The following is a 25,656-nucleotide window of genomic DNA, read 5'->3' on the forward strand; positions in this document are numbered from 1 at the left end:
GGCATAATCTATAGTGTCATTTTGTGTACCCATCTCTACATGATCACATGTTATTAGCATTTTAAGTCTTCGTAACCCATCATTTATTCTTTGTATCTTATGATACATAGCATTTGCTAAAAACTACAAGAAATCATCAATGAAACTCCAACTTGCAAAAGATATTATTTTGAAAAACTCACTTGCTAAAGTGCTCACACGCTTGGGAGAACTAAATGAAAAGTTGACAATAAAGTGACTAAACTAATTAAAAGCTTGAAAATAAAATAAAGAAAATAATTGTCAAAGTGCAACAAAAAGTACACAAAAATGATACATATCAATAAGTACAAAAGTATAAACGCCCCAAATAACATAGTATACTCAACAATTGTAATATTCATTTGTTTTCAAGGCTTAATATTTTAAGAAATTAAAGCCATAGAAATATAAAAGTAATGAATAAAAAATTAAGAGTTAAAGATGGACAAATTCTCCCTTCCCCATAGAAATTTATCTATGTTCAACCGAAGTTATTTAGAAAAAAACTTAGTTTTACAATCTATCAAAGAGTGAGGAAAATTAGTTCACGCTATATATATATATATATATATATATATATATATATATATATATATATATATATATATATATATATATATATATCACAAGATAAAAATTTAAAAAAAATCAAACTTTCTTTCTGATGAATAGCAATATATCGATATGACTTTTTATTCATGAAATAGAAAAAAAACTTGAGAAAAAAGTGCTATAATAAATTTATAAATTCGATGCCATATAAAACATCAACCAAAAAAAAAAACATATGAGAATATTTGATAATGGAGGGGATCAACTTTAAGATATCTTGAGCTACTATATAAAAGATTGTAACAAAAAAAACTAATGTAAAATGAAAACAAATAAACTCTCTTTATAGGGGAAAAAAACTAATGCAAAAAAAAGTAGAGTAACATAAGAAAAGTGTCCAACCATATACCATGAGATGTAACAAATATCATAACACTTCTCTTCTCTATAGCCTTCCTTACTATCAATGATAAAATCAATCAAATTTAGTAAGCACTGTCAAAACACAACTTAATGTTTTTTAAATGTCATTTTATTTTTTTAATTACTATTTTTTAAACGATATGAGACTCCTAAAATTCAGAAATCCCCTAAATTTTAAAAATCTCCTAAAATTTTAAAAACCCCCCAATGTATCATATAAAAGCTCTTTATAAGTGTATTGCAAAAATTGTGTTGAAATCTCATATAAGTTTTTCATGCAAAGATTTATGCATTTTAAGCTTTTAACATATACATACACATTATATATGCATTTTATGATTGTATCGTTTTATTATAATTGTATGCTCTAGCAAATTTAGCCTACACTTCAAGGCTTCAATCCTTTCTATGCACGAGCCTAACTCTGATATACTTGAGTTTCAATCACAAGCGTCCAATTGGATTATATAAATGATAGTATATACAATCTTTTCTTTAATGCACTATGTGAGTCCATATTCTATAACCACTCATTAAAGACCAACTTTAATGTACTTTTTTTATAATCTAATAAGTGCAAAGAAAACAAATTTAATAAATAATTAAATATATAAAACATTAAAAAGAGATTTTTTGTTGCAATATTACAAATAGAAAATAAAAACGAGAAAAGACAAATCAACATATTCTATGCCTTTAAGAACCTGATAGGATGTTCACACACACACACACACACACACACATCTCTCTCTCTCTCTCTCTCTCTCTCTCTCTCTCTCTCTCATGATCAAGTGAATGAACAAAAGTGGAGACCATTCTAATGTGTGTGTGTGTGTGTGTGTAGAGAGAGAGAGAGAGAGAGAGAGAGAGAGAGAGAGTGGAGCAGCAAGCATACAGCACCTCCCAAAAGACACAAAGGCCAACCCACTATAATTTAATACAAGCTACCCGCAAAGGGATTCGAGGAGTCCACTCACATGAGCCACTCTCTCTCATACTAAGAAAACCAATCGATAAATGTTTGCACCTCCTCGTCAAGGACATGCAATTGATTGTCATATTAGCTCTTTTGTAACATATCTACCATATGTAGGTGAATCTAGTTGCAGTTTTTTTAATACAACCATGTTGCAATTGAGATTTAAGTTGCAACAATAATGTGGACGAATCTGATTAGCATGGTTATTACAAAGAATCACTATAATTTCTTCCCTGATACAACTGTGTTGCAACCGTGTTTTAAGTTACAGTAGTATACCCTTGGTATGGACAAAAGGGCAAACTTCACAAATGACCCCTCTTGAAAGATACAATTGTAGAGCCTTGGAATGCCAGAGAAAAAATGCACAAAAAAGCAACCCCAACTCATCTTTCGAAATTGTCCCAAAATGAGAAGACAATTTAGTGAGGGGTGCCTGAATTAGTGTCACAAATCATGCCTTTGTATCTATAATCTAGATGAAGTCAAGGATGTCAGTTAGCTTTGCTTCTTCAATATCATCAACATCAATAAGATTGTCTTCATCAGAGTCCTCGTCCTCTTGTCTGCGCCGTTTCCTTTTCTTCTCTGAAAGCAATTTTCTTCCTTTGTTACTGAACTCGAGTTTAATGAGACTTGCTTCACTTTTGTAAAAGTAGGGCACTGTGAAAGCAAATTGTAATAAGTCTGTATAAACCATCTCTTTGTCAGTTATCCTGTCAAAATAAAAGACCACTCCACTTTAGTAACATTGCCTGCAAAAGTAGACACACACATGATTCTGCATGCTCTGCTCCAATGGTGAACTAACAAAGATGCATGACACTTAACCAAATTGACAGTGCAAGTGTCTGAATGAACAATTCGTACAATTCTATCCATCATTCATACAGTGCTTAGCATGAACATCCATGCATGTGCACCAGTACCACACCACACTTAAGTGTTCAGAGGAGGGGGGGGGGGGGGGAGAGAGAGAGAGAGAGAGAGAGAGAGAGAGAGAGAGAGAGATTGACCTGAATACATCAGTCTGCACAGTTAGTCGCAAAATCTTACATTGAGCTTTGAAACCTTCTTGGCCAGGTTTGGCTGCTTCCAGTTTGCTCTTGTCAATCTTGCTGTCAACAACGAACTGTTCACAGCACAATTAGTAAACTTAGCAATCATTTTCTAATCAAGTAAATTAAGCTCGACTTACACCAAATAATTTTGCTTAGATTGGAAAGCATTGAAGTATACCACAAACCAAGGTCGGCTTCTCTCTCCTCGTTGGTAGACAGCCCAGACTTCCCCCCTTTGTGGGTAAAAGAAGTAGCCACGTTGCAACTTTACACATCCAGTGACTCTGTCAATATATTAGTGAACAGCCATGTAATTTCGTAATTTTAAGAAGAGGTTGGGAGCACTGTAGAAACTCACAGGGCTACCAACTTTTGTAAACAACAACCTCAACAGAGAAAACAAACCTATGAGAGAAAGAGAGCCAACAATCTTGCGTATCAATTGAAGATCCAATGTGGTAAAGCCCTGCACCCCTTCGTGGGTTCCACTTGTCAACTTCCCCATCAGCATATTGACTAGCCATTTCCAAAAACTTGCTGGATACAAAGCCAGAGCTTCCTGTTAAACTTCTAAAGAATGACCCAAAAACATCACACATTTTGGTCAGCAGGCTTACACTTCAATATGAAGAGGAGACTTTTTGCTGCTTCTTGACATAGGAGTCTGAGGGGCAAATCTATCACCAGACCTTTTCTGAACGACTGCATACCAATTGGGTAGTTGTTGCATATTGTACAGAGCCCAGACCTGCCCTTTTGGGTCCAAAATCAAGATTTCCATTACTTACTGTAGAGCATCTTGAACTACGTTGTCCTACACAATCAAAGAAATGCACCTTTACTGCCAAACCTCACCTCTCCAACCTCCATTGCAGAGCACTCTTCTTCAGAAACCTTTTCAGGCAGATTGATGGTCTTTGTTAGACGCCATGATGACTTCTCCATAAGAGGACTCAACAAATATGCAATCACTCTCACCTGTGTTTCATAAGAACCCCTTTAAATAGTGAAAACCATGTTTTTGAGGCTTCACGCTTCTAACCATATACTACCCATTGTGATTTTTCCATAGATCAATGCTGGTTAAATCTACAATTTCATGGACTTACAGAGAAACTATTGCCTAAGAGCTGCCACCGAACTTTGAGTTGTCCTTTTACACTGAGCTCTGAGCTTTTCTCAGGAGCTTTGACAAGGCGTCCACTACTTCTAGTTTTTTCAGTGGATACAGGAGGAGCTGCATCATAAACAAATTTCAAAATTGTTGTAAGGGGTGTTGAATATGCAGATCTCCTAAGAGCAGAAGCAACAAGCTTAATGGTGAAAGTTCTGTAAATGTAGAGATAAAGATTAACATTAGCTGTAGGAAGTTCATTAGCATAGTTCTGGCACGCTTCTTGCCTATCTGTGCTGCAGTCCTTATATGACATTTATTTTTCTAAAGGGCAAAACATAAGATACAATGGCTAGTGGCAACCTAGTAACTGCTCAAATACTACATAAGTTGACAAGTGTATTTTCAGCTGCTTTTGTGGCATTTTGGGTTCAGGTGCCATGGAAAGCACCCTCACAACTGTGGCAAAGCTAGAGAAGCAGCACAGACAGAATTTGTGACCAAAAACAAAGTATACTACTTGGTTTTGGATGCAATCCAATCAACACCCCCATTTCATCAATACACACCCTTTATATAGCCTCATTTTGCCAACAAGAACTATTCTAGCTTTGTTATGCCTGAGCCTAGATTGTGCTAGCTCAACTCTACATGTACCAGGATTAGCTGAATGACATGCAAGGCCAAGGTCTTGTTGGATGTCAACTTCATGTCTAATCCCAAAGTAATCTCGGCACATGGTGTCACTAGAATGAGAAATGAACTTAATGATTTAATTAAAAATGAATTCTCGTTATGGTACACCTAGCTCTTGGCACACTAACCATTTGCACCAATAGTGAAGGATTTGACACCAAGCATGTAGTGGACAAGTATATAAGTACCACATATACAAGCTATGTGGTACAAAGGCAAGGCAAAAGGAACACGGTGCAATATGGAACTTTCATTAAATTGAAAGTTTGCACCTTCAAATGAATGATTATTTGAAAGTTTCGCCTAGTAAGCAACTTCTCTTAAGTTACAAAAGACCCAATGCTTTGGTTCGGATCATCCATTGATTTATTAGCCCTTAATAAATTTAAAATTTGATCAATAAGCAGTTGGCCACTCATTTAGAAAGTTGATTTGGTTGTTTGGGATCTCTTTCTCTCACTTGAGTGTTGGGTGTAAAGTCCCTTCAGGTGTAACACTGTAAAGTCCCTTAATCTCCGTGTGTATAAACTTATACGGGTGAGCACACACCCTTATAAACTTATACGGGTGTGAACACACCCTTATTTGTACCCTAACATATAAATACATTTTCTTCTTTGTGTACCGTGACTTGTTGGTACTCTCATCTTGGGATTCTCTCACTCTCATTCTCAACACTGCTCCTGCTCCATTTCTAACTCACGTTCCATTGCACGCTCATCCCAACAAACTAGTATCAGAGCTACAACAAGAGTATGTGTGCTTCCCGAGGACAGCGAGAGTCGGTTCAGAGTGCGCGCGCGAAGGAGTCAAGCCGTCACATTTCAATCAGTCGAGGGGCAGCAAGCGTTCGTTCTGACCAAGCTGTAGTAAGTCGGGTTCAGGCGGCAAGCAAGTGACAGTTGTTGACCAGGCGATGGCATTTTTGGTCAAGCGCAACTTCTCCGAGTCAGCATGGAAGTAGGTGTGTGCAGCATGTTAGTAGACAACGGCTCAGCGGGCAATCGCAACAAGTGTCCATCAATCACAAACAAGCGACATGTTAACAGCTCGCTTTTTTGTCACGTTTCAAGCATTTTTTCATTGGGGTTTTTTTTTTTCTCCAAGCAAGCCCTCTGCTGATGGGGGTTTGCGCGTATAAGCATAGTTCTCAGATTTGTACATATTTATGCCCGAAAATTTGAGGGTTTTCCGAGATTTCCTGTTGTTCATGCATAACAATGATATTGGACCCAAAAATTGCAGAAATTGTGCACATTGGCCTTGAAAATCCTAGGGCTTTTCATGTATTAGTGAAATTTTGCTCAGTTGAGCCGAATTTACTAACATCGGTGCAAATTTAAACCTGAGAAATTTAGGGCTTTTGCAAAATTTTGTAAAATTTTGCTAAATTTGCCTGTTTTATGCTCTCGGAACATGTACTAATGCAATTGGGGCAGATTGGTCACAGTGAAATTTTGGGGATTTTGCTGAATTTTGTGAATTTTGGTAAAATTGATGTGTGAAATGCATATTGGGGACATTGTTGAAGCAATCTTGGTACTGTAAACAATGAAATTCAAGTTTATTATCTCCCACTAGTGAGATTTTGAAGAAATTGCAAATAATTTTGGTGTTTTTTGTGTACCAAAAGTGTTTTTGGACACATATATATACAGTACACATGTTAAGCAGCTCCTATTGAGTTGATGTATTGCTGAATATTCATGGTGCAACAGTCTTAGCGATCATTTGCAAATTTGGGATTGTTGCAAATGTATTTTTGGTGATATTGCTGAAGTGGGAGTCACCTTGCAGTAGTGTATGCATGGACTGTATGCTGAAATCTCTATTTTATTGATGAAAGTCATCCTTTCTAATGCTATACATGTATTTGGATCAAATCTTGCTCTTATTTCCTGAAATTTTGGGCTGAAATTAGCTGAATATTTAGCCTGATATTTATTGTCATAGAATACAGCATTGGTACTTGGCATTCTGCTGAATAATGGCCGAATAATGGCCACTAATGCTTCTAGCAACAGTGACACAAAATCCCTTCTTGAAATCAAGAGGTTTGACGGCACTGGCTTTGATCTGTGGAAGGACAGGATGCAAAGCATTTTGTTTCTAAAGGACTGTGATGATGCTCTCCTGGAAACCAAGCCTACAACTATGGCAAATGAGGATTGGGCTAGACTTAACAAGAAGGCCATTGCATACATTAAAATGACTGTGTCTGATGATGTACTTGCAAACATTAAGCGCCTTGATACGGCTTATGCCATATGGAAAAAGTTAATGGACACTTATGAAAACAAAACTCCAATGAATCCAGTGTATCTCGTGCGCAAGCTTGTGAACATGGAGTTGGATGAGTCTAAGCCAGCATTTGAGTCTTTTAGTGCTTTCACAGGGATTTTGAGTCACTTGCAAGACTTTGGTTTGCAACCCTTCAATGATAAACTGAAGGCTATTTTCTTGTTGATAACTTTGCCTAATAGCTGGGAGTTTTTGGTTGTTTCGCTAAGCAACAACCCTGCTTTAATCTTTGATAGTGTTAGGGCTCTATTCTCAACGAAGAGATTAGAAGAAAGTCTAGTGGAGAAAGCAATGGTTCAGCCTGTCATCTTAGAGGCAAATCAGAGAAGAGAGGTAATGGAGGAAATAAAGGCAAAAGCAGAAGTAAAAGCAAGGGCAAATAGTAGGATATTACTTGCTATCAATGTGGGCGTAAAGGGCATAAAAAGCCTGATTGTCAATACTACAAGAAAAAGCAAGAAAGAAAGAAACAACAAGGAAAAAAAAAGAAGGATGACAATAAAGATGGTAACAACTCTCCCTCAAAAAAGGTGAAGAGATCTCTTGACACTAAAGAGATACTTGTTGCAGCCTCATGCATTGATGTAGATGTAATGGCAACAGCACATGATATGCATATCACCAAAAAGGAGATAATTGATGCTTTACTTTCAGCTCATGATGGGCTGTCCCAATCATGGATAGTGGACAGCAGTGCCTCTTTTCTTGTCACTCCCTCTTTGAAGTCTTTTTCAGAATACACTGTAGGTTGCATAGGCAAGGTTTACTTGGGCAACAACTATGCATGTGAGATAGAGGGTGTAGGTACCATTCACTTGGTCCTTGAAAACAGCCAAGAGCTGATTTTACAAGATGTCAGATATGTACCTGGCATAAAGAAAAGTCTATTGTCAGTTGGGCAGCTTGATGCAAGAGGATATTTTAGTACCTTTGTTGGTGGATCTTGGAAGGTCCACAAGGGCTCTATGCTGATTGTTAAAGGCAGCAAAAAGGAAACTTTGTACTATTTGCATTGTAAAGCATTACCTAGCAAGTTTTTTGGCAATGGCTGAAGTTCATTCACAGATGGAACTTTGGCACAAAAGACTTGGCCATATGAGCCAAAAAGGCCTTCAGGTTCTCTCCTCTTTAGGGAGATTTGATGTAAAAGGCTCTGGTCTTGACTTTTGTAATGATTGCATATATGAAAAACATGTGAAGTCTCCCTATTACTCTGGTGTCGTTAAGAAGCCCAATGCTCTTGATTTAGTACACTCTGATGTATGCACTATGCATGTTATTTCATATGGGGGTGCACGATACTTTGTTACTTTTATTGATGATTTCAGTAGAAAGTCATAGGTGTATGGCTGAAATATATTCAGCCTTTGTAGTACTCAATGCCACAATTTTTTGGAATCTACAACCTTGAACATCAAGAAATAGCCCCACTAGCCAAAGTAAAGACATACCCACTGGTAGATTTTCCAGTGTCAAGATCTCCTACCATGTCCGAATCAGAGAATTCCTGCAATAGTGTACCCTTTTTGTTTACATGTTTATTTATTTCCTGTGTGCAAGTTAGTTTATGTGCATTGCCCTTAAGATTATTTCCGAAGACTAGTTTCATATACATTGGTAAATTTTGTATACAAAGACACAATGACACTTTGTGCTCATAGTTATATGGGTGATTTAATCAATAAACAAAACAAAGCCTAAATGTGAAGAGTCATAGATTTAAACAATAAGGACCAATCATGCAACACAAGGTAGGTGTCTACTATTTTTGGCCAGGATTGCTTCAAACTTCCCCACATACTTAAACAAAACAAAGCCTGAATGTGAACAATCATAGTATTCTTCAAAACTCCTCAAAACTTATGAATCAAAAGAAGCTAAGTCTCAATATTGAGGATACCCACTAATAGGGAAACAGAGGGAGATATAAGTCAATTGTTCAACCACTAATATCAATGTCTTCCCTAATACATAATTATCATGAATTAATCCCAATTTTCTCATTTAAAATTTTCCAAAAAACATTTAATGGTGAATTACCAAAATAAATGGCTTATTTTTTTACTAGTAGTACAAATGCACCATATCCTTGAGTTTGTTCTTGTGTATCCCTTTAACCTCATTTTTATCACTCCCAATTATCAGCAATCAGCCTTTTCTCTCACATTTCTGCCCACACCACATCCACAAAACCTTCACAAGCTGCTGGCAATCTATCCACAAGCTGTCTTGTTGCACATGTCAGTCAAGTGACCTGTCTACCAACTGGCACCCTGATCTACACTATTGCCACATCTGTGTTTCAACCTTCTAGTGGCCGTCTTCTGCCTACAACCTCTTATGGCCTGCCAGCATCTGTGTTTTGCTGTTCTGGGCATCCCTACCAGCTATTGGCATCATTTTCAGCTTCATTTTGTGCTCCAGCAGACTGCCTGACAGCCGCCCAACCTTCTATCAATGCCAAAAATAATGCAGGTTGGCTGCACCGAGGGCAGTCTCCACGGTATGCAGCCTGAAATCTGTAAAAACAATTGTTGGAGACTGATGAAATCAGGGCCAATAAATAGACCAGGAAAAATGCCAAAAATAATGCGGGTCGGCTGCATTTAATGCAGCCAACTGGACAGCAGTTGTCCGACCTGCATTGGCCAACTGCAGGAAATTTGGCCGACTATGCCATGTGGCACCTGCACCCCCTACCGCCTGCTGTACAGACTGACTGCCACGTGGACTGCCTAGAGAAACTGAAAAGAAACTGCTCAGATCTGAAGTCTGTGTGTCCAAGTAATGCCAATCTCTAACACCCCCTCTCAGCTCATGGACACGGTAGAAGGCTAAGGGATCTGGAGTGCTATCAAACGAAAGCCTGGGGAAGTGCCTTGATAAACAAATCTGCAAGATTGTCCTTTGTCTTGCAATAGACCAAGGAAATGGTCTCATCCAAGATCTTCTCTCAAATGAAACGGTACTAGATCTCAAAATTCTCATGAAGTGCTACCTTCATCTGCTCTGTTGGGATAAAAGCCCTTTAATCACCTTCATGTGTAGTACACATGTATTATTTAGTTGTACATGTGAATGCACCCTTACGTACCCTAAATATAAATACATTTTATTATTTGTGTACAAACACATTGTTGGTACACCCAAAATCGAATCGTACTCTCTCAGTCACTCTCACTCACCTGCTCACTCCTTCAACTGCGGCACACCCTTGCAACAACTGGTATCAGAGCTTACGGTACAAGACCGACAAGTTGTGCAGGTGCTCGCGACTGGCTGCAGTCGATGGAGGAACCAGCGCGACAACCCACGAGTGACCTAGCGGCAGGTGTGCAAACAGCTGCAATTCATGTCCGGCAAGGAGTCGGGGCGACCACGTTGCTGACCAGCGACCAGCGCGAACTAGAAGGGAGTCCGGGCAACCACGTTGTTGACCAATGACCAGCGGGCGTGAACTAGGCCGCGGCTGTAGGGAGTCGGGCATTCAATGGGCAGCAAGCGCACTAGGCGTGACAAGCGTGCGTGACGATCGACCAGGCAGGCAGCAAGAGTGACTGACGCAACGACCAAGCGGGCAGCAAGCGTGACAGGCGTGTGACAAGCGTCAATCGCCCCAATCACACGATGCAACAAGTCAACGGACCCCCCTCCCCCGATCTGTTTTTTTTTTTTAAGGAAATCACAAATTCTTCTAATTTCTCAATTATCCCCTTGTCTTGATGGGGGTTCACGCGTGGGAGCACAGGTTCTAGATCTGTGCAAATTTGGCTTGGAAATTTGGGGCTTTTCACAGATTTGATCCTTTGTTCCTGGCAGTGACATCCATGTCAGAAATTGCAGACATTGTGTATGTTAACCTCAATTAAATTGGGGATTTTGCCAAATTTGTTAGAATTTTGCTCATTCAAGTAAAATTTCCTGACATTGGACCCTGAAAAATTGGGGCTTTTCATGTTTTGCCAAAGTTTAGCTCAACTAGGTCGGATTGGCTGACATTTATGCACTGTTGAACTTGGAATTTTGGCATTTTGTGCAGAATTTGGTAAATTTCTGCAGTATTTGCCCGTGTGGTGGTTGGTTTATGTAAAAACAGCAAAGATTCACTATTGTTTGGGTAAGAATAGTGGTGTATTTTGCTGGTTCAGCTTGTGCTCTTGTAGTTCAGTGCATTTACCCTTGTGTTCATAATAAAAATGGCTGCAACTTCTTCCAATTCTGACATTAAGAGTTTGATGAAAATCAAACGGTTTGATAGTCAGGGCTTTGACCTTTGGAAAGACCGTATGCAAGACATATTGTTCTTAAAGGATTGTGAGGATGCTTTGTAAGAAGATAAACCCACACAAATGTCTGACGTAAATTAGACCAGAGTTAACAAAAAGGTTGTGGCTTACATAAAGTTGGGTGTCACTGATGACATTTTGACAGACATTAAGGGCTTAGATACACATTATGCAATACAGGAGAAGTTGAAAACTACCTATGAGATCACCACACCTGTTAATCAGGTGCATTTAATGCGCAAGTTGGTGAATATGCGACTGGATGAGTCCAAGCCCGCAGCTGAACACTTGACTGCATTTACTAGCATTTTAAATCAGCTCAAGGGTACCAATTTGGATTTTGATGATAAGTTGAGGACAATCTTTCTGATCATGACACTGCCTGATTCTTGGGAGACCTTGGTGGTTTCTCTCAGCAATAACCTCAATCTCTCATATGATGGTGTGAGGGGTTCAATCTTAAATGAAGAAATTAGACATAAGTTTAGTGGAGAAGGCAACAACACAGGTTATGATGTTAGAGGCAGGGCTGAAAAGAAAAATGCAAATGTTGGACAGAGAAACAGAAGCAAAAGCAAAGGAAAGGAAAAGAGTGATATTACTTGCTATCAGTGTGGTAGGAAGAGCCATAAGAAGCCTGATTGCAGGTACTACAAAAAAGAACAAGAGAGAAAGAAAAATGTAGGAGACAAAAAGAAGAAAGAGGATAAGACAAATGCATTTGAGATAGCCAAAGACAAGGAAAAGGCCAATATGACCTCTAGTGTAGTCATAGAGGAGCTTTCGGATACACAGGCTAATGTATTATGTGCAATTGATTATAATGCCCTTGTATATCACATGCAGGATATGCAGACTACCAAGGCTGATGTGATTGATGTACTTTTGTCAATTGATGATGGTGTCACTTAGACTTGGATTGTAGACTCTCGTGCCTCTTTCCATGTAACTCCTTGCTTGGAGTGTTTCACTATGTTCAATGCAGGTAGTTATGGAAAAGTATACCTTGGAAATAACCATGCTTGCAGCATTGATGGAATTGTCCCAATACACTTGTCTTTAGACAATGGGCAAGAGCTTGTGTTGAAAGATGTCATATATGTGCATGGCATCAAGAAGAGTTTACTATCTGTTGGTCAACTTGACTTACATGGTACACTACACTGTCTGGTGGTGGTTTATGGAAATTGAAAAAGGGTTCCATGCTGATTGCAAAAGGAACCAAGAAGGGCACTTCATATTGTTTGCATTGTAAAGCTTTGAATGGCAAGTTTCTTGCGGTTGCTGAAATTGGTTGTCATTTGGAGTTGTGGCATAAGAGATTAGGCCATATTGCTAGATCATATGCTTCTTCTAAGGATACTTTGATATGCTTGGCGTCTCATTTTTGTTGGTACCTTGCTTTTATGCATCAGCAGTCTCACTTGAATACTATAAAGAGTATTTCGCACTTGATGATTAATCCGAATGAGGATGTGACTGTTGCTCAGATGGATATCCTATATTATTTTGCACAAGCTTTTTCTACTAGGTTTATTATCTTATTGAAAAGAATGTGTTTTTTACAGTTTCTCCAGAATGTGCCTCTACATTTTGTGGATGAGAACAAGAGTCTGAAATGTCTCAAGCTAAGTATGAAGTTCAAGAAGAAATATATTCATCCTACATAGCACGTGGATACTCTCTTAGATGTATTGATCCTTTTAATGAAAATCTTTCTCTTTGCTCTTCATTTTTTGGGAGCATGTACCATTTAGACTACATTGTCTTATGTCTATGTGAGTTTTGTATTCAGAAAGGACTTGATGTCCTTATCTCTTTGAAGAGGGTTGATGGAAAAGGCTATAAACTTGACTTTTATAATGACTTTCAATTTGGAAAGCAAATGAAAAATCCCTTTTACTTTGGTGTCTCTCGTAAATTCACTGTCTTGGACTTAGTGCATTCTGATGTATGTAGTATGCCTGTGTTGAAAAAGGAAAGTAAAGCGTTCGTTGTTTTTAAAACTTTTCATGCATTTGTGACCACCCAAACAGGTAGAAAGCTGAAATGCTTGAGACCTAATAATGGGGGTGAATTCACATCTACTAAGTTTAGGCCTTTTTATGACTTGCATGGAATTAAGAGGGAGCTTATAGCTCCTTACAATCCTTCTTCAAATGGGGTGACTGAAAGATATAATAAGACTTTATGTGAAAGAGTGTAGTGCGTGCTGTCCACTGCTAATCTCCCTCATGAATTTTGGGGAGAGACACTTAAACCGCGATTCACATTTGCAACCACTCTCTAAATAGATCCTTAAATAATGGCATCCCTGAGGAGGTTTAGTCTGGCAAATCGGCCTCATATGACCATTTACGGATATTCAATTGTGATGCCTTTGTGCATATTAGAGATGAGCTGAGAAGCAAACTTGACCCAAAATCCACCAAAGGCATTTTCATGGGCTATGGTGATGAGGGTGAATTTGGCTGCAGAGTGTGGTTATCCCAGTCCAAGAAAATTATTCGCAACCATAATGTTGTGTTTAATGAGGCGAAATTGCTGAAAGGTACTTTAGCCTCTAATAAAGACATAAAAAATGTCAAATTTCAAAATTTGCAGCCACCTATAACTTCAAATGATGAGCCTCATGATGTTGTACAATAGGTTGAAACTGATGATCAGCCGGTTATTTTTGAGCCAAATGATGATGGACAGTAAATAGAAGCACAAGGAGGTCATGGACAACAAGATAGACTTGCTAATTATGAAAATGCAAGTGTTGGTAATGAAAATGAAGGTATTGTACAACATGAACAACATGCTGAAAATGGCTTACAGCAGCCAATAAATGCTGAAAATTGTCAAAAGATGACGTACCAACGAAACAGTAGGGTTTGCAGGGAGGAACATGGAGTGAACTCGGCAAACATGGAGAAGAGAAGAGAAGAGGGAAAAAACTCTGATGAATGGAATGATGAAGTTTTGAATCATGGAGTGAATGTGATACAAGGAACCAAGGGTGTCGTAGCACAAGGAAGATGATGAAGACAGCCACAAACCACGAACCGCAATGTCCTCCTGAAGGGGTGTGAGGGTAGTGGAGAGGCTGGAGAGAGGAGGTGACGGACTGAATAAATCAGCCGTGAGGAATGAATGAGAGAGTGGCCTATAAATAGGCACAGTTAGTCTAGGATGGCGCCCCTTTTTGGGGTTGCAAACCCTAAACACAAAACGAAGAAACGCAAAAAAATGCAAACTACGGGTGAAGGGTGAAAGGTTTCTCAACATCCCCTCTCAGGCCCAAAAGGGGAACAAGAGAAGAGTGAGGTGGAGATGCAATGCTACATGCGGAAGAATGCTCATGCAGCATATGCCACTTGGACAGTGTCCCTCGTGGGGAAATTGTTCACTTGCCCAAGCGCCCTAGTACAAAGATGATGAAAACATGCAATGCATAGGAGGAATGTCGGTAGGCAAGAAGAAGAAGAGGAGGAAGAAGATGTAGAGGATCCCTAAGATCCAAGATTTCCACCGGAAAGGAAACCTACAGTAAAGAACAGTAGACAGAGTGAACTAGAGAATCCGAAACTCAACCTCGGGAGAGAAGCCACTAGCTCCATTTATCCATGTTGGAAGGAATACAAAGGCCTCGTCATCAATCACGGCTGAACCTCCGAGATCCCGATCTAGGTGGTACCTGAAGATCCTGGGTATCAGTAGAAGAGATGATTGGTCGAAGAGAGCCACCCCAAGAAAGTAGAGCATGGGTGAAGAACTTCATGTGGAGCAGGTTCCCCCTCTGAGGTGGGAGGTGGAGGGCCCCTTCCTGAAGTCGAAGAAAAAATAGATGCACCCTCTGAGGGCAAAGAAATAACATCCCCCTCTGAAGTAGATAGAGAATCCAAAAACTCATGGATCACGAACTCCGAAATGTCTGATGACGAAGGAAGTGCCACTGGTCGTGCTGAAGAAGGTATCTGGGGTGCCGAAGAGCTCCTAGAGGTAGCCTCTCGAACCTGAGTAGTCGAAGGTGGGAAAGGGTGGGGCTTAGAATGAGCAAGAGGTGGGCAACAGTCGCTGTCTCTTAGTGGAGCACACTGGGTAGCCAAAGAAGAGGAAGGAGTCGAGCAGCCACTGTCTCTCGAAGGAGCAAACTGACGAGGAGACGGTATCAAACAATCACTGTCTCTCGATGGAGCGGACTGCAAATCCGTAGGTCGTGGAAGCCACTGTACCTGAAAATAAGTGGGAGAAGACTGCTGCTAGCATTGCGACGATCTCCAGGAGATCGTAGCACCAATCGATCCTCCATATGCTAGAAAGGACTTAGTGCGCATCAAATGCCTCTTATTGCCTTGAGTATAGTACTCTAATAGCCGATGCAAAACGATCTCTGTGGCCCAAAAAGGAGAGGTAGCACAAGGAGTGCCTGGTGGAAGATGCATATACTTCGGAGGGGTGGGGAGCAAAGGTCGAAGTCGGCAAGCATCAGTGGTGTGGCCGGTGATGCCATAGCAGGAGCATCCAGAAGTCTGGTCATCTGTTGGTAAAGAAGCCATGGATACCAATGTGCCTTGCTGAAGAAGGAAGAGATCAGCTACCATGAACCACGAACCGCAATATCCGCCTCAAGGGGTGTGAGGGCAGTGTGAAGCATGAACCGCAATATCTGTCTCAAGGGGTGGGAGGATAGTGGAAGGGCTGGAAGTGAGGTGCCAATGGGAGGAGGATGCGACCAATAGTAAGAGATTGCAATCAGTAGAAAAACGCAGGTGAGAAGAGAGAAAGACTAAAAATGCAAGCAAAACAGCCTACAGGAGAGAGAAAGACTAAAAACGCAAGTAGCACAGCTTGCAGGAGAGAGAAAGACTAAAAACGCAATAAAAAACAACAACAGCAGTCAATATGCTGAAATCAGCTCCGAACAGTGTATGATAGGCTGGAAACAGGTGCCAGACTGTTGTAGACAGCAATGGCCAGCTTGGACTGCGATGACCTCCGTGTTTGGGCTGTGGGCAGCAAGCTGAATACTTGAAATCTGCAAAAACGAGATTGTTTTCTGAATGGAGAGTGATCAGCAACAATCGTTTTATTGTAAACAGCTGCAAACTGCGGCTGGAAGGCTGGACACAGGCACCAGACTGTAGATAACAGCAAGGGACAGCTGAGACTGCGATGTCCTCCGCGAGGGGAGTGTGGGCAGCAAGCTAAAAAACCTGAAATCTGCAAAAACGAGATGTTGATGTAGCGGAATAAGAAGAGAAGTGGAAGCCGAACCCGCCACCGGTCTTTGCCTCCACTTGAGTAGAAGATCGTTGCCGCTGTTTGAGCAAATCCAGCTCTCATACCATGTCAAAAGATGACGTACCAGCAAGACAATAGGTTTTGCGAGGAGGAACACGGAGTGAACTCGACAAACATGGAGAAGAGAAGAGAGAAAAAACTCTGATGAATGGAATGATGAAGTTCTGAATCATGGAGTGAATGTGATACAAGGAACCAAGGGTGTCGTAGCACAAGGAAGATGATGAAGACAGCCACAAACCACGAACCGCAATGTCCTCCTGAAGGGGTGTGAGGGTAGTGGAGAGGCTGGAGAGAAGAGGTGACGGACTGAATAAATCAGCCGTGAGGAATGAATGAGAGAATGGCCTATAAATAGGCACAGTTAATCTAGGATGGCGCCCCTTTTTGGGGTTGCAAACCCTAAACGCAAAACGCAGAAACGCGCAAAAACGCAAACTGCGAGTGAAGGGTGAAGGGTTTCTCAACAAAAATAACATACCCTCAGAAGTAGATCCAATTCCTAAAAATGTAGATCATTGGGTATACAGGTCTACACGCTTAAGAAGGCAGCCACATAGGTGTGACCTCTCCTTGCATTATATGATGCTTATAGATGAGGGTGAGCCTCTTACATATAAAGAGACCAAGTCATTCAAATTCAGCAATAAGTGAAAGCTAGCTATGCAGGAAGAGATTAAATCTTTGTATGCTAATGATACTTGGGATCTTGTGTCATTGCCCAAAGGAAGGAAGCCTCTTCCAAACAAATGGGTTTACAAAGTAAAGACAGGTGATGGGAAACCCAAGTACAAGGCAAGACTGGTTGCCAAAGGATATGCACAGAAGGAAGGGATTGACTTCCAAGAGATCTTCTCACATGTTGTGAATATGACCACTCTACGTGTGCTTTTTGCTCTCACTGTTGTATTGGACTTAGAGCTGTACCGAATGGATGTAAAAATAGCTTTTCTGCATGGTGACATTGATGAGGGAATCTACATGAAACAACTTGAGGGCTTTCTGGTTCCTGGAAAAGAGCAATTGGTATGTAAACTAAAACGCAGCTCAAAGCAAGCACCACAACAGTGGTACAAAAAGTTTGACACTTTTATGCTCTCTCATGGGTTTACACGCAACCATGCAGATCATTGTTTGTACATGAAAAAGGATATAGACGGCAGCCCCATCATACTTGTTTTGTATATGGATGATATGTTGCTAGCTCGGAAAAGAAAGACTAGCTTGGATGCTCTCAAAGATCAACTGAAATCGGCTTTCTCCATGAAAGATTTGGGGAATGCAAAGCATATATTGGGCATGAGGATTCGCAAGGATAGAACGCAGAAATTGTTGTTTTTATCTCAAGAAAAGTACATTGAAAAGGTACTGGACAGATTTAACATGACTGAAGCTAAGCCTTTTGGGGTGCCCTTACCTCCATACCTTAAGCTTAGTAAAGCCAACAGCCCAAAAGATGACGTGGAAGCCAATGCTATGAAGGGAGTTCCTTATGCATCAGCTTGCGGCTCTCTTATGTATGCAATGGTTGCTACTCGTCCAGACATTGCTCATGCACTAGGAGTTGTCAGCAGGTTTACGTCAAATCTTGGCAAACCACATTGGGAAGCTATCAAGTGTATTCTTCGATACCTAAAGGGTACACAAAGAAAGTGTATTTGCTATGGGTAGGATACACTTAGTTTGCCGGGTTATTGTGATGCAGATATGGCAAGTGACTTGGACACTCACAGGTTTACTAGCGGGTATGTCTTTACAGTTGCTGGTGGGGCCGTTTCTTAGTGCTCCAGGTTGCAGAACATAGTAGCACTGAGTACTTCTGAAGTTGAATACATATTAGCTATTGAAGCTTCTAAGGAAGCTATATGGTTGAGCAGACTTGCAGAGGATCTCGGCATGTCTACGAGTACTCCAGTGTTGGATGTGATAGCCAGAGTGCTATGTATCTGGCTAAGAATGCCATGAATCATTCACGCACAAAGCATATAGATGTGCGATATCACTTTATCAGACAGATTCTAGAAGATGGTCTAATCACATTGACCAAGATCAAAACACAAGACAACCTTACAGATATTCTCACTAAAAGTCTAAGCAAGGCTCAGTATGAGCATTGCATACGAGTAGTGGGAGTTGGTTAGAGGTTCACTTCGGACCTTTACGTGGGAGGTTGTTGGGATAAAGGCCCTTTATTCACCTTCGTGTATAGTACACATGTATTATTTAGTTGTACATGTAAATGCACCCTTACGTACCCTAAATATAAATACATTTTATTCTTTGTGTACCAACACATTGTTGGTACACCCAAAATCGAATCATACTCTCTCTCTCTCAATCACTCCCACTCACCTACTCACTCCTTCAGTTGCGACACACCCTCACAACATGCTCGACCATTTAAGTATGGTCACCTATCACAATCAAATCCACATAAAGGACAAACAACACACAACCTCCACCTAAGGTGTGTACATATAACAGGGGATCGGCTTTGGAAAACCGATGCCCTAATTTCTCCCGCAAGAACGAGTCAATCTTCTCATTCCTAGCATAGGGATATCTAAGGCATAGAGAACCTTCTGCAATCTGTACACCTTACCATCAAAAGAATCAAAGCCTAGAGGCTGCTCAACATAGATCTCCTCCTTCAACTTTCCATTCAAGAAGGCAGACTTCACATCCAGCGAATAGACCGGCCATCTCCTATGGCTAGCCAAGGCAAGAACTATGCGAATAGTGGCCATCTGAGTTATAGGGGCAAAAGTATCATGGAAATCAATGCCTAGACACTATACAAAACCTTTAGCAACAAGGGGGGCTTTGTACTTTGTTTGTTCAATGTGCCATCACTGCAGTACTTGGTCTTGAAGACCCATTTAACTCCAATGATCTTCTTATGAGGAGGCTTCGGCACGAGACACCAAGTGTCATTCCTCTCAATCGACTCAAGCTGCTACTCCATTGCTTTCTGCCAATGATCATGTCGTAAAGCCTCCTTCACAAAAGTGGGCTCTCGTGATCTTGCATGACACGAGTCATCGAACACTAATTAGTGTAAACAAGCTCGATGCAGTATGCTTGGTTCCTCGCGAGAACGCCGCGGGCCATCTTGCGCCTGCCACTCCTCAAGGACCACCTCAATCCCTGCATCACGAAGAGTGTCACGAGCCCAACGAGGAAGAGGCTGGTGTGAGATGAAGACAGAATCGAAGCTCAGCACAAAGATCAGTAGACAATGTGAGAGTGAAGCACGACACCCAATGCAATAGACTGAAAGAGTATAATTTGAAAGTACAAAGTACAAGCCTTAAACCTTAGGGTTGTAAGGGGTGTTCACACCCGGACACGATAGCCCATAAGTGTGTGACATAAGCACATACCATAGACAATAAGTCTGGGGGAAAAAACCTCTCATATCGAGAGTAAAAAGTGCCCCACTGTCCTACTAATCACCGATAATGTGTGATATACCCATCGCTTATAAATGGCAGAAGGTAACACTTGGTAGTAATCGAAGGTCTATCCCAACTACTGCAATCCACACTCCACAATAATAATCACGTGTTTGGGTAGTCCTTAGTCTACCTTGCAATAAAACACTTAGCCTCAATCCATGAGGATCGACCTGAAAGTTCCTAAAGATCTAATAGTCTTTAAGAATATTCGAGCACTCAATTAGGACAATCGCTTTGTAATCAATTAAGATCCAGAGCAAAAAAGTTGATGTACCTGATTCATAGTGAGTGAGAGACAAGGGGGAGCTCAACCCCATTGCCTACAAGGCATAATCTCATCTTTGTTCATCTAAATGGTGCATGATTAGATTTTAATACTAGACCCTAGGAAATTCATCGATCAACTAATGCCTAATTCTAGTGGTTTTCTGAAGAAATCCTCTTGGCTTATTGAGACTACCCAGCCTTAAGTAGGATGGCTCCATCAAGAATCCACCCTCTTGGTCCTATGTGAGCGTAAGCGTAAGTGAGGCGTAAGTGAGAAAACCCAACAAATCCCCCTGGAGTGAAGAGTAATCAAGAGTACAAGAATCATCCGCCACCAAAGGAGATCAAATTTAAAGCATTGCAAAATGCTTCAAATTTGTCACTAGGAAGAGCTTTGGTGAAGATGTCTGCCACATTACTCGTGGTAGGGCAATAGACAAGGCTGATATCACCTACATGTAGCCTCTCTCTGACAAAGTGATTATGTATCTCACTATGTTTTGTGCGTGCATGAAACACTGGGTTCCATGCCACTGCAATGGCACTCTGATTGTCAGTTAACAAAGGAGTAGGCTCCGTAATAGATACATCCAAATCAGCTAGCAAGCGTCTAATCCATTTGCATTCAACTGTGGTAGTGAAAGCTGCCTTGTATTCAGCATCACATGACGATATGGCAACAGTGGACTGTTTCTTGCTAAGCCAAGATATGCAAGATGAGCCAAGAAAGAAACAATTGCCACTAGTGGAGTGGCGTAAATCATAATCACCAACCCAATCAGAATCACTGTAAGCATGTAATTGTAGTGGTCCCCCCTTGGCATAAAGCAATCCAAGAGATCTAGTACCCTGCAAGTAACAGAAGACATGCTTAACAGCTTGCCAATGTGACATGTGTGGCTGATGCATATATCTACTTAGGGCTGAAACTGCAAACTGTATGTCCGGTCTAATGTTGCATAGGTAAATAAGACATCCAACTGCTGGAGCACATGTGTGTATATCAAACAAATCACTATCATCATGTAATGACAGCTTTAGTCCAGATTCCATTGGTGTACAGACCGGCTTACAATCCTGTAAGCCAAACTTCTCAAGAAGTTTACCAATGTATCTTGACTATGATAAACAGTTACCTCTAGCATCATGTATAAACTGAATGCCTAAGTAATAATGCAAAGATCCCAAGTCTGACATGTTAAAAGTTTACTGCAAATATTGTTTAAATGCTGAAATCTGATCAGCATGTATCCCTGTAAGCAAGAGATCATCAACATATAGACAAATGATCAGCATGGATCCCCCCTCTTTACATACGTAAAGGGTAGACTCAGATGAATTGTTTATAAACCCTTGGCTAAGCAAGAAAGCATCTATCTTTGCATACCAAACTCTAGGAGCTTGTTTCAAACCATATATAGCTTTTTTCAGCTTGCAAACCAAGTGTTTCGATCCCTCAACTGCAAAACCAACGGGCTGCTGTACATATATTTCCTCATGAAGTTCCCCATGTAAAAATGCAGTTTTAATATCCAACCGATGCACAGTCCATCCATAATGGGCAGCCAAAGCAACCATAGACCTGATGGTCATCGTACAAAAAGTAGAAGCAAATGTCTCCTCATAGTCAATGCCTTTCTTCTGTGCATAGCCTTTAGCTATAAACCTTGCCTTGTATTTGTCAATGGATCCATCTGCATTCCGTTTCAGCTTGTAGACCCATTTTGTTCCAATGGCTTTCTTCCCAAAGGGCAAAGACACTAAATCCCATGTTTGATTCTTAGTGATAGAATCCAATTCAACTTGCATTGCTGCCATCCAATGCACACTCTGTTGTGCATCCTCAAAACATTCAAGCTCCTCATCATCAAAGGTGCTTGCTGCCATAACAAACTCCATGGTAGTATCATGCATACAGGCTTGCCTTCTAGTATGACCAGCCATGGGTGCATCCAGATGACTATCTTTCATAGTCTGTAAATACCATCTAGACATTTGTCTTGTCTCCTGACTGTGCATAAGCTCTTGCTGAATTTCAGTTTCAACTCTTTGCTCAATATTCAGATCAGCCAATGGCTGATTCTCTGCACTTTTCAATGGAGCAGCTGGCTGAACATTGAGTTCACTTTGCTGAAACTCCAGCTGAATCACCAAATGTAATAATGGGCAACAGCCCTTCAAATACATCATGGGCAGCCTGATATGTATCTAAATCAGCAAGGGACAATTCTTGTCAAGAATCGCGTGGTGGGGGAACTTCCTTGAGGTGCTGCGCCAAACACACTGTATACACAAGAGGAAGCTCACTCAAGAACACAAGAAGAGAGATGGAGGCCATAACTTTTTCTTATTGGTTTCTTCTTCTTCTTCCACACACTATACAATGTACACAAAGTATAGATAAGATACAACATAAAGGAAAGTGGCCTTCTAAGTCAAACAGTGCATAACTGACTACACTAATCGACTGGCGTTATATCTTTGCCAACTGTAGGTAGGTGTAACAAACTAAATATAATAAGTGATAAGTCAGTGGCCATGTGAGTATCATAATGACCACCAACGTGCTAAGTGTAGACATGCGGACTCATCTAACTGGACGGTCCATCATCAATGTCCGCACGTGTTGAGCTTGCCATCTCAACAATTCTGATTTTTCATTAAATAATACATCCCTACTGACAAACATATTTTTAGAGACAGGATCATAGAGTCTATAACCTTTGCTCTCACTACTATATCCCCAAAAATGCATTTGACAATCTTATTATCCAACTTTTTTCTGAGTACCTGTGGAATGTGTGCATATGTGAGGCACCCAAAGGTACGAAAGTGTCCAACAGAAGGTTTCCAGTTGTTCCAAGCCTCAAAAGGTGTAATTTTCTTCAATGCTTTGGTGGGACATCCGTTCAAAACATGGCAAGCACACATGACGGCTTCCATCCAAAAACTGTGGAAAGCTCTTTGCTTTCAGCATACATCTGGCCATCTCCATGAGTGACCGATTTTTCCTCTGTGCAACCCCATTCTATTGTGGAGTATAAGCAGTAGTGTACTGATGAACAATGCCCTTCTGCTTCAAAAAAGAATTCAGCATAGAGGGCATGTATTCCCCCCTTCGGTCCGAACGTAGAGTCTTAATTTTACAACTAGACTGGTTTTCAACAAGTGCAATAAAAGCCAAGAATGCATCATACACTTCTGACTTTTTGACCAAAGAGTAGACCCAACAAAATTGAGTAAAGTCATCAATAAAAGTCACAAATAGTAACATCCTCCCAATGATTTTGTCTGCATAGGCCCACATACATCTGAATGCGCTAACTACAACCTGGCTGTTGCTCTAAAAGCAACATCACAGGGAAACGAAAAACGATGTATTTTTTCCAAAATACATCCTTTGCACAAGTGCTCAGGAGGTCTCTCCAGTAGAGGTAATCAATTCAGCATCTGTGTACATTGTAAGAGCATCAAGCTGCCAAAGTTCACATGCCCCATCCTAGCATGCCGTAACTCTGCCTGTAATATGGCACGAGTAAGAGTGGATGCCAAGTACACTGACTAATCAACTGAAATAGCATCCAACTCATATAACCCATGACATAAAGTACCCGTCAAGACCAAAGTCATGTGTTTTGTCTCTCACCACGCATCTGTCATCATCAAATGTGACCTGCAATCCACAATGTGCCAAAGAAGAAATAGAGAGCTGATTCTTTTTTATGCTTGGCACAAACAAAGCATCCTATAGGCGGAGAATAGAGCCATCAATGGCTGTGAGCACAATCTCCCCAATACCTCTAGCAGGGTATGATGCATTATTGGCACACTGTACAGACTTGCCAACTAGAGCTGCACCAACAGAAGCAAATAAATCTCTGCGAGGTGTAATATGCCTAGAAGCAACACTATCAAATTTCCAAGTGTCTACATCCTCAGTAGAGCTAAATGCGCGATCAGCCCAGAAACAAACATTCATGACTCCTTCTCCTTGGCGATTCACTTTCTCCATTCAGTAATGTAGTGGCCTGGCTTCTTGCAATAATGGCACTTGCCCTTTTTGGCTTGCGTGCCCCCTTGTTTTTTACTTGTCTGTGATGTGCTAGAAATCCCAGAACTCTGCAAAGCATTCTTTACTTGACTACCTTTGCCTTTCTATCTAGCCATAAAAGCCTGCTCAGAGGCTATGGCATCCACACCACTATTTCTTCTTGTTTGCTCCTCCTCCTCTAGAAGCAAACTGGCTAACTAAAGAAAAGTGATTGGCTGTGCAGCAATCCTCATGGTGAGGTTTAAGGCCGTATGAAAAGCCAAGTACGAAGGAGGTAATGAGTTCAAAGTGGTAAATATCATCTGTGCATCCGAATAGTACTCATCAACATTCATGAGTTGCTCACACAAGTCCTGAATTTTGTTCAAGTGATCCTGAATGGAATCACCTTTATCCATTTTCAATGTCTCTAGCTCTTTCTTTAAGAAAGAGATACGAGTCTCATTCTTGCCTGCAAACATCTGCTCCAAAGTTAGCCAAGCTTCTCGTGAAGAAGTTGTTGAACGAATATGGGGGATTATTGACCACTGAACTACCAATGCAATCAACAACAAAGCTTGTGCATCCCGTGTATCCCATGCTTTTTGAGTTGTTGATCTTTGGGAAAATGCTGAAGTGAAGCAGGCTGAGGTGCCCGTTGTGCACGTCCTCCTAGAGGAGGAGTAGCTGGAGCCATAACTCCAAGTCTAGCTTCTTCTCCACTGACATAATCCCAAAGATTTTTCACCACAAGCACATTCTTCATCATGAAGGACCAAAGTGAATAGTTGTTTCCATCCAATCTGTCCTCCTTGGATACATAGGTGAAGATATCTCCTCCCTGATTTGCCATGATAATCGATTACCAAAAGAAGCAAAAGAGCAATGTCCAAGCGGGACCAAACTGGAAATCTGCAAGTTTCCACAAATTGCAAGAAATAACTTTCTGCAATTAGTAAACTGAGGTGCACTCTATCAAAACTGTCTTTAATGCACGCAGTCCAAGGTGCATTCAGTGTTCAGCAACACTATATTAGCAAAATTCCCAAAATTTCTTGCCCCAAATTTGTTCAAAACAGTCTATCAATGATTGTAACTGCAATACATGTGCCAATGTTCTCAAAAAACACAAAAGCGCCAAAATATCTGATAAATTTGGCCAAAAATTTGCATCCACCG

The 25,656-nt window shown here is 40.7% G+C and overlaps 1 protein-coding gene across 1 annotated transcript in view; it reads right to left on the reverse strand.

Moving 5' to 3' along the window:
• Positions 1 to 1,941: 1,941 nt before the first annotated feature.
• Positions 1,942 to 25,656, reverse strand: part of LOC148019504 (uncharacterized) — a 38,855-nt gene continuing 15,140 nt past the window's right edge. Inside the window, exons 8-14 of the mRNA XM_087700993.1 lie at positions 4,146 to 4,273; positions 3,892 to 4,014; positions 3,654 to 3,784; positions 3,442 to 3,573; positions 3,215 to 3,320; positions 2,992 to 3,107; positions 1,942 to 2,691 (exon numbers count right to left, since the gene is read on the reverse strand). Of these exons, the coding sequence (XP_087557119.1) occupies positions 2,451 to 2,691; positions 2,992 to 3,107; positions 3,215 to 3,320; positions 3,442 to 3,573; positions 3,654 to 3,784; positions 3,892 to 4,014; positions 4,146 to 4,273 (977 nt within the window). The 3' untranslated portion in view covers positions 1,942 to 2,450. The remainder of the gene's footprint in view (positions 2,692 to 2,991; positions 3,108 to 3,214; positions 3,321 to 3,441; positions 3,574 to 3,653; positions 3,785 to 3,891; positions 4,015 to 4,145; positions 4,274 to 25,656) is intronic.

Source organism: Lygodium microphyllum, chromosome 19 (assembly GCF_053477565.2).
Source record: "Lygodium microphyllum isolate KBCC chromosome 19, Lygodium_microphyllum_v1.1.10, whole genome shotgun sequence".
Classification (NCBI taxonomy): Eukaryota; Viridiplantae; Streptophyta; class Polypodiopsida; order Schizaeales; family Lygodiaceae; genus Lygodium; species Lygodium microphyllum.